General features: G+C 43.4%; 1 protein-coding gene across 1 annotated transcript in view; it reads left to right on the top strand.

The window, feature by feature from the left end:
• The window catches only part of LOC129813767 (epidermal growth factor receptor-like), a 106,365-nt gene that overhangs the window by 56,837 nt on the left and 35,741 nt on the right, over positions 1-13,787 (top strand). Inside the window, exons 2-7 of the mRNA XM_055866273.1 lie at positions 688-839; positions 2,832-3,018; positions 3,778-3,909; positions 4,183-4,251; positions 5,023-5,141; positions 8,739-8,880. Coding sequence (XP_055722248.1) covers positions 688-839; positions 2,832-3,018; positions 3,778-3,909; positions 4,183-4,251; positions 5,023-5,141; positions 8,739-8,880 — 801 coding nt within the window. The remainder of the gene's footprint in view (positions 1-687; positions 840-2,831; positions 3,019-3,777; positions 3,910-4,182; positions 4,252-5,022; positions 5,142-8,738; positions 8,881-13,787) is intronic.

Genomic DNA, 13,787 nt, shown 5'->3' with positions numbered 1-13,787 from the left:
CCTAATATTGGGTTGCACCCCTTTTGCCCTCAGAACAGACTCAATTCATCAGGGCATGGACTCTACAAGGTGTCAAACGTTCCACAGGGATGCTGGCCCATGTTGACTCTAATGCTTCCCACAGTTGTCAAGTTGGCTAGATGTCCTTTGGGTGATGTCCTTTGGGGACCATTCTTGAAACACACGGAAAACTGTTGAGCGTGAAGAACCCAGCAGCTTTTCAGTTCTTGACACACTCAAACCGGTACACCTGGCACCTACTACCATACCCCGGTCAAAGGCACTTCAATATTTTGTCTTTCCTATTTAGCCCCTGAATGGCACACATACACAATCCATGTCTCAATTGTCTCAAGGCTCAAAAATCCTTCTTTAACCTGTCTTCTTCCCTTCACTGATTTGAAGTGGATTTAACAAGTGACATCAATAAGGGATCATAGCTTTCACCTGGATTCACCTGGTCGGTCTGTCATGGAATGAGCAGGTGTTACTAATGTTTTGTACACTCAGTGTAGATCAAGGCAGCAATATTTTGACAACGGGCATATTTGTTCTGGCCACCTCACCAACTTCTTTTTTATATCAGTGGGCCTACTAACTCTAAATGTTCCTTGTGAAATTCAAGTTTACGCTCTGATGTTCTCATCTACTTTCCTGGATCATCATCTCCTCACTCTTCATCCACAGTGTGCCAGGGCGTCACTAACCGGTTCAGCCTGCTTGGGTCAAAAGAGGACCACTACCTGAACATGGTCAAGACCTACAGCAACTGCACTGTGGTCCTGGAGAACCTGGAGGTCACATACATGGAGGACTACCATGATCTGTCTTTCCTCAGGGTAAGATAAAGGAATGCTAGCCTGGTACCAGATCTGTTTGTGCTGTCTTGCCAAGTCCTATGGACAATGACCATAAGAGATAGCAGGCTACAGGTCAGGAACACATTTGTCTGGAGAAAGCAATACTGGATAAAAACATGTACATAACAGCTGCTTAAAACACCTTACAAGCTTGCTTTAACCTACAGACATTAGTGATGCATCGATATTTATTTATTTATTTTTTTCATCGATATTTCATTTTTTCAAAAAATAAATAAAGCGAAACCGATAACCGATATTACATTTTTTTGTGGTCTTTTAAGCATTCTAGTACAGTTAAATAATTAACACACACATGGACACAGCGGTCGAAGGCACTGCATCTCAGTGCAAGAGGCGTCACTACAGTCCCTGGTTCGAATCCAGGCTGTATCACATTGGCTGTGATTGGGAGTCCCATAGGGCGGTGCACAATTTGCCCAGCGTTGGCCGGGGTAGGCCGTCATTATAAATAAGAATTTATTCTCAACTGACTTGCCTAGTTAAAGGTTACACACACACACACACACACACACACACACACACACACACACACACACACACACACACACACACACACACACTGACCAAAAAGTTATTTTGTTGGCATTTACTTATGTCCCCATTACCAGTAAAACATAATCAAACCTATTTCTTTCACTTACTTGCTGTGCTGTTTCGTTGTTCAGCCGTTCATTCTCAACCAGGATTTCATCATGCATGTGCAGTTTCAGCTCTGTCTGTCCGTGGCCTCTATTCCTCGGTGCGCACTGTCACTGTGTCTGTTTCCATCTTGTCCAGCTGTGTATGTAACATTTCACGTAAACCCTGTTTCTTGTCTGCATCGAAGTAGCGGTCCTTGTACATAGCATCGAGCATGGTGGCGACATAGTAGAGAGAATGCCACCGAGTCGCTTGTTCACAGCCTGTGTCGGCAGTTTTGTTGAGAAGGCGTTTCAATGCCATGACAGAGGGTATCACGTCTGCTGCAGGTGCAGTTGATGAGCTTATTTCTCGAGTCAGTTGATTGAATGGAGCTAGCTAGTGTGTTCATGTTTCAAACATATTGTCAAATGCCATTGAAATGGCAGCAGCGGTATGAGAACCAGCACATTCTTGAGCATGCAATACGGCTTTCCTCAGTAGGAGATCCTCGTCAACCCACTGTGCTGTCAGACTCGGCATGCTCATGGGGCTGACATTGGTGGTCCAAATGTTAGTCATGAAGCTAATAGCAGTGGCACTATTACTGTGTAACTCCGGTATGGCAACATCTGAAAAATAGCGCACTTGGTAGTGTGTACCGGTGCTTGACCAGTCGGTGAAAGCCAACATCACCGATGACAGAGAACGGTTGATTGTCAATGGTAATGAATTCCATTATCTTGGCATTAATGGACTTCGCCTTTAAGTTGTCTTGCTGAAATGTTGTTACTCTTTCAAATGACTGCTCGATCCACACAGCAGACATTGTGGGCTAGTTTAGGAATGCTGTGTTGCACGTGTAGCGCAAAATTTTACGTGGCGTCTTACGTCAGGTACCTACGTTAAATAGGTATGCACGTCAGCATTGACATCGGTTTTGCACATCGGTGTTAAACTAGACATCGGGCCGATACTGATGTTGGCCTTTTTAGCTAATATCGTCCAATTCCGATATGGTCACCGATATATCATGCCTCCCTAACGGACATGGTCCAATGTCATTGAAAACGAGCAAGCTGTCAAACACTTGAAGCCTTATTAGAGCCTTGTTGCTTCAGTTGAAATTGTCTTAGGTTGAGTTTATAACGCTGAATAGCATCAGTGCGTTACTGGAAGTACCCTTGTGGGAACCTTGTCTAGCTATGAGGATATAGACAGGCTGATGCGAAAACCAGCAGGACTGGAGCTGGACCCTGTAGGTGTGGAGTTGTTCACCCCTGGCATAGCATGTGAATTCCAGTTAAACCTTTCCTTGTTTGCCTCCAGTCCATCCAGGAGGTGGGTGGCTACGTTCTGATTGCCCTCAACACAGCCAACAGGATTCCCCTGGACAACCTGCGCATCATCCGAGGCCACACTCTCTATGACAATGGCTTTGCCCTGGCTGTGGTGCTGAACTATAACAAGTCCATGCGAGCAGGCACCACTGAGCTGCCTCTGACCAGCCTCACAGGTCAGTCTATAGGCCTGTCCCTGCTCTGTCCAGGCAGGTCTATACCCAGCCTCGTAATGACTAGTCACTGTGGGACTTCTCAGATACTAGAGCCAAACCAGGGAAACTCTAAGCCCTAGTTATAAGCTATAAAATAGGGTTAGGGTTGAAGATTAGGGTTAACCCGGGATGTGGACACAAAGCTAAGGTTACGGTTAAAGCTAAGGTTAGGGTTGAACCAGGATGTGGACACGAAGCTAGGGTTATGGTTAAGGCTACTGTTGGGGTTGAACCAGGATGTGGACACAAAGCTAGGTTTAGGGTTGAACCAGGATATGGACATGAAGCTAGGGTTATGGTTGAGGGTTAGGGTTGAACCAAGATGTGGACATGAAGCTAGGGTTGAGGTTTAGGGTTGAACCAGGATATGGACATGAAGCTAGGGTTAGGGTTGAGGCTACAGTTAGGCTTGAACCAGGATGTGGACATGAAGCTAGGGTTAGGGTTGAACCAGGATATGGACATGAAGCTAGGGTTAGGGTTGAGGCTACAGTTAGGCTTGAACCAGGATGTGGACATGAAGCTAGGTTTAGGGTTGAACCAGGATATGGACATGAAGCTGAGGTTAGGCTTGAGGTTAGGGTTGAAGTTAGGCTTGCATCTGGATCTGAAGATTCAGTAGTTTGTTGTATTTCATCTACACAGCTTTATTACATTGATTAATTCACACCAATATTTAGCTTCCACCTGAAAATAAACAAGTCTCTCTCCAATTTCCAGAGATCCTGAAAGGAGGAGTGAAGTTCTCAGACAACCAGCTGTGTAACGTGGAGACCATCCAGTGGTTGGACATTGTAAACAGTAACAGCAAACCCAACATGCAGTTACCTGAACCCAGCAACTATCGGCTGTGTAAGGAGTTCCTGTTACAACACAAACATTGCATCACATAAATGTACCTACCATAATCCCATTCAAGGTTTTGTGTTTTTATACACCCTTGAGGCTAGACTGGTTCATGTTGTAAGATATTAACAGGAAGCTGCTTCAACAAGTTTGGCCAACAGTTTCGTAATGTTTCACTTTCAATTGTCAAATATTCCAACTTTATTTGATTAAACATTAAAGTAATGGTTTGGAAGTTAAGATTTTGCTAAACTTTTATTTGTATCTATGTTTTTGTAGGTAAAAGATGTGATCCTGGATGCTTCAATGGTTCCTGTTGGGCGCCCGGCCCAGAACACTGCCAGACGTGTAAGTCTTTCAAGTTTAAACCATACACAACTGCAAGGCGCTACAGAGGGTAATGCATACGGTCCATTACATCACTGGGACTGAGCTCCCTGCCATCCAGGACCTCTATACCAGGCAGTGTCAGAGGAAGGCCAGAAAAATGTTCAAAGACTCCAGCCACTCAATTCATAGACTGTTTTCTCTGCTATCGCACGGCAAGCAGTACCAATGCACCAACTAAGGAACCAACAGCTTCTAACCCCAAAATAGTTTAGTTAAATAATTAACTAAATACCTACCCAGACCATGTTACATTTGAGTTGTTTAGCAGGCGCTCTTATCCAGCGTGACTTACAGGAGCAATTAGGGTTAAATGCCTTGCTCAAGGGCACATTGACAGACTTTTCACCTAGTTGGCTCGGGGATTCAAACCAGAAACCTTTTGGGTACTGCCCTAACGCTATTAACCGCTAGGCTACCCTGCCAACTATCTGCATTGACCCTTTTTGCACAATTTTTTTTGACCAATCACAAATGCTTCTGCTACTGTTTATTATCTATCCTGTTGCCTAGTTACTTAATTCCTAGTTACAGTATATGTACATATTTATCTCAATTACCTCTTACTCCGGCACATCGACTACGTGTTTTACTTTTCTATTATTTTTCTATTTTATTTCTCTGCATTGTTGGGAAGGGCCGTAACTCAGCATTTCACTGTTAGTCTACACTTGTTGTTTTTGAAGCATGTGACAAATAAAATTTGACTTGGCATTTCTAATCCTTTTATAGTGACGAAACTGAACTGTGCCCAGCAGTGCTCTAAGAGATGTAAGGGTCCGTCCCCCATCGACTGCTGCAACGAACACTGTGCTGCAGGCTGCACTGGACCCAGACCTACAGACTGTCTGGTGAGAGACCTTAACCATAACCCACCTTCACACTGTACTGGACCCAGACTGTCTGGTGAGAGACCTTAACCATAACCCACCTTCACACTGTACTGGACTCAGACTGTCTGGTGAGAGACCTTAACCATAACACACCTTCACACTGTACTGGACCCAGACTGTCTGGTGAGAGACCTTAACCATAACACACCTTCACACTGTACTGGACCCAGACTGTCTGGTGAGAGACCTTAACCATAACACACCTTCACACTGTACTGGACTCAGACTGTCTGGTGAGAGACCTTAACCATAACACACCTTCACACTGTACTGGACCCAGACTGTCTGGTGAGAGACCTTAACCATAACACACCTTCACACTGTACTGGACCCAGACTGTCTGGTGAGAGACCTTAACCATAACCCACCTTCACACTGTACTGGACTCAGACTGTCTGGTGAGAGACCTTAACCATAACCCACCTTCACACTGTACTGGACCCAGACTGTCTGGTGAGAGACCTTAACCATAACCCACCTTCACACTGTACTGGACCCAGACTGTCTGGTGAGAGACCTTAACCATAACCCACCTTCACACTGTACTGGACCCAGACTGTCTGGTGAGAGACCTTAACCATAACACACCTTCACACTGTACTGGACTCAGACTGTCTGGTGAGAGACCTTAACCATAACACACCTTCACACTGTACTGGACCCAGACTGTCTGGTGAGAGACCTTAACCATAACACACCTTCACACTGTACTGGACCCAGACTGTCTGGTGAGAGACCTTAACCATAACCCACCTTCACACTGTACTGGACTCAGACTGTCTGGTGAGAGACCTTAACCATAACCCACCTTCACACTGTACTGGACCCAGACTGTCTGGTGAGAGACCTTAACCATAACCCACCTTCACACTGTACTGGACCCAGACTGTCTGGTGAGAGACCTTAACCATAACACACCTTCACACTGTACTGGACCCAGACTGTCTGGTGAGAGACCTTAACCATAACCCACCTTCACACTGTACTGGACCCAGACTGTCTGGTGAGAGACTGACAGACACACCAACTTCACACACTGTACTGGGGTCAGGATTATTACCTCACCATGTCATGTGATTTTACCAGGAAGAGAGAGACTGAAGCCACCTTCACATTGTACTGGGGTCAGAGGTTATAGGGAGAGAGGCCATGAGTGACTCCATAAGGGAGGACACTTGCATCTCTCACAAGCTATTATGCATTATTTCAAGTTATTTCTTAACCCAATAACAGTGTCGTCACTCAAGAGTCAGGGGTTTAAGGAAACAGACCCACATTGCATTTCACACATTATTATTTCTCTCTTATGAGGCTCCCTTGTGACTTACTGGCTCACGACCAACCATACACCCACCCGTAACAGTGTTTTCTATCCACTTTATGATTGAAACCAAATTGTGTTGCTCTTGCATCCAGTGACCCATTATATCACTGGTTAAACCCTGCTTTTTGACAGTGCCTTGAGAATCAGGCTGGGTCCCCAGCTGGGAGCTAAGCCAGCGTCACCTATTCCTCTCTGGCTAAGCTAAGGCATGAAATAGAAATGCAGTGTTATCATGAGTATATATGGCTCTGTTATATGGTCCTAGTGCTCTCTGTCAGTGAAGGCTGGGTTGAATTGATGATTAGGCCGTACTTTACTTGAGTAGGAGCTGAGTACCGGCACCACAAATGTTCTACTGTTTGAGCTCCTGTTCCTCTTTGTAGAATATTAGCTCAAAAGTATTGCGTAGCTCCTGCACCTAAATATAACCGGTACCGTCAACCAAAATGAGTACCCAAACCTACAGTGGGGAGAACAAGTATTTGATACACTGCCGATTTTGCAGGTTTTCCTACTTACAAAGCATGTAGAGGTCTGTAATTTTTTATCAGAGGTACACTTCAACTGTGAGAGTCAGAATCTGAAAAAAAATCCAGAAAATCACATTGTATGATTTTTAAGTAATTAATTTACATTTTATTGCATGACATAAGTATTTGATACATCAGAAAAGCAGAACTTAATATTTGGTACAGAAACCTTTGTTTGCAATTACAGAGATCATAGGTTTCCTGTAGTTCTTGACCAGGTTTGCACACACTGCAGCAGGGATTTTGGCCCACTCCTCCATACAGACTTTCTCCAGATCCTTCAGGTTTCGGGGCTGTCGCTGGGCAATACAGACTTTCAGCTCCCTCCAAAGATTTACTATTGGGTTCAGGTCTGGAGACTGGCCACTCCAGGACCTTGAGATGCTTCTTACGGAGCCACTCCTTAGTTGCCCTGGCTGTGTGTTTCGGGTCGTTGTCATGCTGGAAGACCCAGCTACGACCCATCTTCAATGCTCTTACTGAGGGAAGGAGGTTGTTGGCCAAGATCTCGCGATACATGGCCCCATCCATCCTCCCCTCAATACGGTGCAGTCGTCCTGTCCCCTTTGCAGAAAAGCATCCCCAAAGAATGATGTTTCCACCTCCATGCTTCACAGTTGGGATGGTGTTCTTGGGTTTGTACTCTTCCTTCTTCTTCCTCCAAACACGGCGAGTGGAGTTTAGACCAAAAAGCTCTATTTTTGTCTCATCAGACCACATGACCTTCTCCCATTCCTCCTCTGGATCATCCAGATGGCCATTGGCAAACTTCAGATGGGCCTGGACATGCGCTGGCTTGAGCAGGGGGACCTTGCGTGCGCTGCAGGATTTTAATCCATGACGGCGTAGTGTGTTACTAATGGTTTTCTTTGTGACTGTGGTCCCAGCTCTCTTCAGGTCATTGACCAGGTCCTGCCGTGTAGTTCTGGGCTGATCCCTCACCGTCCTCATGATCATTGATGCCCCACGAGGTGAGATCTTGCATGGAGCCCCAGACCGAGGGTGATTGACCGTCATCTTGAACTTCTTCCATTTTCTAATAATTGCGCCAACAGTTGTTGCCTTCTCACCATGCTGCTTGCCTATTGTCCTGTAGCCCATCCCAGCCTTGTGCAGGTCTACAATTTTATCCCTGATGTCCTTACACAGCTCTCTGGTCTTGGCCATTGTGGAGAGGTTGGAGTCTGTTTGATTGAGTGTGTGGACAGGTGTCTTTTATACAGGTAACGAGTTCAAACAGGTGCAGTTAATACAGGTAATGAGTGGAGAACAGGAGGGCTTCTTAAAGAAAAACTAACAGGTCTGTGAGAGACGGAATTCTTACTGGTTGGTAGGTGATCAAATACTTATGTCATGCAATAAAATGCAAATGAATTACTTAAAAATCATACAATGTGATTTTCTGGATTTTTGTTTTAGATTCCGTCTCTCACAGTTGAAGTGTACCTATGATAAAAATGACAGACCTCTACATGCTTTGCAAGTAGGAAAACCTGCAAAATCGGCAGTGTATCAAATACTTGTTCCCCCCACTGTATTTGTCCAAGTCAAGCACTGTGATTAGGACATTTAAAAAAAAAAAATGCAATGGAAAGTGAAAACAAGCATTTCATAATGGACAAGTTCAGGTTGTCCCTCCCGGTGTCAGTCTGTTTTCTTCCGTTTGGTGCCTAATAAACACAACCTTCTTTGATGTCGTAGGCTTGCCGTGACTTTCAGGATGATGGGATGTGTAAAGACTCGTGTCCCCGCCTCCTGCTCTATGACCGCAACCTTCACCAATTGGTCAACAACCCAGACGGGAAGTACAACTTCGGGGCCACCTGCGTCAAGACTTGTCCTCGTAAGAAAACCCCCATGGCCCTCGTGTCCCCTCCATGTCCCCCAATTACCTCCTCTATGAGGCTGCAGTATAGGATACATGATATAAGGATTGTTTAGAACATGGCTGCCCCATCCTGGTGCTGGAGGGCCGAAACACTTCTGGTTTTCATCCTCTCCTAATCATGGAGTAATTCAGACCTGGGACCAGGGGAGAACGACTCCCCTGTCTCATTGAAGCCACAGAAGTTCAAAGCTGACTGTGGTACAGCAGGCATTGTTAGCAGAAAACAGGAACCCCATTATAGTGAACGGAAAATTGGCAATCTTCGTGGTCAATCTTCGTGTAAATAAATAAAATATTAGAAGACAATCATGGTACCAATAATTGCTTCCAATACACCAGATGTGTCTCCTTGAGCTTTACAATTACACACAAAATAAGTTATATGGATCATCATTTAGTTACTAATGGCAGCCTGCAGTACCCTGGTATGTCTTCAACTTGAGTTACTCAATGAGTGCAATTAACTACCAGGTAGAAACAAAAACATGTGTTGGCCCTCCAGGACCAGGACTGGGAAGCCCTGGTTTATAAAATTTGTACACAGAGGGGGCTTCAACCGAGTCTACAGACAACACATACAGTACCAGTCAAAAGTTTGGACAAGGGTTTTTCTTTATTTTTACTATTTTCTACATTGTAGAATAATAGTGATGACATCAAAACTATGAAATAACACATTTGGAATCATGTAGTAACCAAAAAAGTGTTAAACAAATCAAAATATATTTTATATTTGTGATTCTTCAAAGTATCTACCCTTTGCCTTTGACAGCTTTGCACACTCTTGGCATTCTCTCAAACAGCTTCATGAATGCATTTCAATTAACAGGTGTGCCTTATTTAAACGTTAATTTGTGGAATTTCTGTCCTTCTTAATGCATTTGAGCCAATCAGTTGTGTTGTGACAAGGTAGGGGTGGTATACAGAAGATAGCCCTATTTGGTAAAAGTCCATATTATGGCAAGAACAGCTCAAATAAGCAAAGAAAAATGACAGTCCATCATTACTTTAAGAAATGAAGGTCAGTCAATCTGGAACATTTCTAGAACTCTGAACGTTTCTTCAAGTGCAGTTGCAAAAAAACAGTGGTGGAAAAAGTACTCAATTGTCATACTTGAGTAAAAGTTAAGATACCTTAATAGAAAATGACTCACGTAAAAGTGAAAGTCGCCCAGTAAAATACTACTTGAGTAAAAGTCTAAAAGTATTTGGTTTTAAATATACTTAAGTATCAAAAGTAAATGTAGTTGCTAAAATATACTTACAGTTGAAGTCGGTAGTTTACATATACACTGCTCAAAAAAATAAAGGGAACACTTAAACAACACAATGTAACTCCAAGTCAATCACACTTCTGTGAAATCAAACTGTCCACTTAGGAAGCAACACTGATTGACAATAAATTTCACATGCTGTTGTGCAAATGGAATAGACAAAAGGTGGAAATTATAGGCAATTAGCAAGACACCCCCAAAAAAGGAGTGATTCTGCAGGTGGTGACCACAGACCACTTCTCAGTTCCTATGCTTCCTGGCTGATGTTTTGGTCACTTTTGAACGCTGGCGGTGCTCTCACTCTAGTGGTAGCATGAGACGGAGTCTACAACCCGCACAAGTGGCTCAGGTAGTGCAGTTCATCCAGGATGGCACATCAATGCGAGCTGTGGCAAAAAGGTTTGCTGTGTCTGTCAGCGTAGTGTCCAGAGCATGGAGGCGCTACCAGGAGACAGGCCAGTACATCAGGAGACGTGGAGGAGGCCGTAGGAGGGCAACAACCCAGCAGCAGGACCGCTACCTCCGCCTTTGTGCAAGCAGGTGCACTGCCAGCGCCCTGCAAAATGACCTCCAGCAGGCCACTGTAACCTACTGTCTATTCCATTTGCACAACAGCATGTGAAATTTATTGTCAATCAGTGTTGCTTCCTAAGTGGACAGTTTGATTTCACAGAAGTGTGATTGACTTGGAGTTACATTGTGTTGTTTAAGTGTTCCCTTTATTTTTTTGAGCAGTGTACTTAGGTTGGAGTCATTAAAACTCGTTTTTCAACCACTCCATACATTTCTTGTTAACAAACTATGGTTTTGGCAAGTCGGTTAGGACATCTACTTTGTGCATGACACAAGTAATTTTCCCAACAAGTGTTTACAGACAGATTATTTCACTTATAATTCACTGTATCACAATTCCAGTGGGTCAGAAGTTTATATACACTAAGTTGACTGTGCCTTTAAACAGCTTGGAAAAGTCCAGAAAATGGCATGGCTTTAGAAGCTTCTGATAGGCTAATTGACATAATTTGAGTCAATTGGAGGTGTACCTGTGGATGTATTTCAAGGCCTACCTTCAAACTCAGTGCCTCTTTGCTTGACATCATGGGAAAATCAAAAGAAATCAGCCAAGACCTCAGCGGAAAAAAATGGTAGACCTCCACAAGTCTGGTTCATCCTTGGGAGCATTTTCCAAATGCCTGAAGGTACCACGTTCATCTGCACAAACAATAGTACGCAAGTATAAACACCATGGCACCACGCAGCCGTCATACCGCTCAGGAAGGAGACGTGTTCTGTCTCCTAAAGAATAAAGTGTAAATCAATCCCAGAACAACAGCAAAGGACTTTGTGAAGATGCTGGAGGAAACAGGTACAAAAATATCTATATCCACAGTAAAACGAGTACTATATCGACATAACCTTAAAGGCTGCTCAGCAAGGAAGAAGCCACTGACTACGGTTTGCACATGGGGACAAAGATCGTACTTTTTGGAGAAATGTCCTCTGGTCTGATGAAACAAAAATAGAACTGTTTGGCATCATAAGGAAGGAAAATTATGTGGATATATTGAAGCAACATCTCAAGACATCAGTCAGGAAGTTAAAGCTTGGTCGCAAATGGGTCTTCCAAATGGACAATGACCCGAAGCATACTTCCATAGTTGTAGAAAAATGGCTTCTGAAAAAGCTTGTGTGAGCAAGGAGGCCTACAAACCTGACAGCTCTGTCAGGAGGAATGGGCCAAAATTCACCCAACATTGTGGGAAGCTTGTGGAAGGCAACGTTTGACCCAAGTTAAACAATTTTAAAGGCAATGCTACCAAATGCTAATTGAGTGTATGGTAAACTTCTGACCCACTGGGAATGTGATAAAATACATAAAATCCGAAACAAATCACTCTCTACTGACATTTCACATTCTTAAAATAAAGTGGTGATCCTAACTTACCTAAGACAGGTAATTTTTTACTAGGATTAAATGTCAGGAATAGTGAAAAATGTAGGACTTCAACTGTAAGTATAAAAAGTAAAAGTACAAATAATTTTAAAAAAAATCCCTTATTAAGGAATAGCCAGGATCACACTCCAACACTCAGACATAATTTAAAAACAAAGCATTTGTGTTTAGTGAGTCCGCCAGATCAGAGGCAGTAGGGATGACCAGGGATGTTCTCTTGATAAGTGTGGCAATTGGACCATTTTCTGTCCTGCTAAGAATTCAAAATGTAACAAGTACTTTGTGTCAAGGGGAGAAAAAAAAAATATATAATTACTATGGAGTAAAAAGTACATCATTTTCTTTAGGAATGTAGTGAAGTAAAAGTAGTCAAAATATAAATAGGTCAGATACCCCCCAAAAAAAATACAAATACTTTAAAGTACTACTTTAGTAAGTACTTTACACCACTGGCAAAAACCATCAAGCGCTATGATGAAACTGGCTCATGAGAACCCCACAGGAAAGGAAGACCCAGAATTCATTAGAGTTACCCGCCTCAGAAATTGCAGGCCAAATAAATGCTTCAGAGTTCAAGTAACAGACACATCTCAACATCAACTGTTCAGAGGAGACTGCGTGAATCAGGCCTTCATGGTCGAATTGCTGCAACAAAACCACTACTAAAGGACAGCAATAAGAAAAAGAGACTTGGTGGACATTAGACTGGTGGAAATCTGTCCTTTGGTCTGATGAGTCCAAATTTGAGATTTTTGCTTCCAACCGCAGTGTTTTTGTGAGACGCAGAGTAGGAGAACGGATGATCTCTGCATGTGTGGTTCCCACCGTGAAGCATGGAGGGGGATGTGTGATGGTGTGGGGGTGCTTTGCTGGTGACACTGTCAATTATTTATTTAGAATTCAAGGCACACTTGACCAGCATGGCTACCACAGCATTCTGCAGCGATACGCCATCCCATCTGGTTTGCGCTTAGTGGGACTATCAATTGTTTTTCAACAGGACAATGACCCAACACACCTCCAGGCTGTGTAAGGGCTATGTTACCAAGAAGGAGAGTGATGGAGTGCTGCATCAGATGACCTGGCCTCCACAATCACCTGACCTCAACCCAATTGAGATGGTTTGGGATGAGTTGGACTGCAGAGTGAAGGAAAAGCAGTCAACAAGTGCTCAGCATGTGGGAACTCCTTCAAGAATGTTGGAAAAGCATTCCAGGTGAAGCTGGTTGAAAGAATGCCAAGAGTGTGCAAAGCTATCATCAAGGCAATGGTTGGCTACTTTTAAGAATCTAAAAACTAAAATATATTTAAATTTATTTAACACTTTAACACTGTTATTTCATAGTTTTGATGTCTTCACTATTATTCTACAATGTAGAAAATAATAAAAATAAAGAAAAACCCTTGAATGAGTAGGTGTGTCCAAACTTTTGACTGGTACTGTATGAGTCTCAGTGATGTGAAACGTTCAGATGTGGTATTTTGAACAAGGGGCCACATGGTCCCTCTAGCCTGGTGTTAGTGTCAGTCAGTCTGTGTCAGACTGAGTTTAATCATAAACTGCATAAGCGAGGAAAGAAAATGATGTAGTTTTAGGGTGTGCTAATGCAGCAGCCTCCATTTTCTGTTAGAAT

The sequence above is a fragment of the Salvelinus fontinalis genome, chromosome 17 (genome assembly GCF_029448725.1).
Source record: "Salvelinus fontinalis isolate EN_2023a chromosome 17, ASM2944872v1, whole genome shotgun sequence".
NCBI lineage: Eukaryota > Metazoa > Chordata > Actinopteri > Salmoniformes > Salmonidae > Salvelinus > Salvelinus fontinalis.
This window is presented reverse-complemented; position numbering and strand designations above follow the sequence as displayed.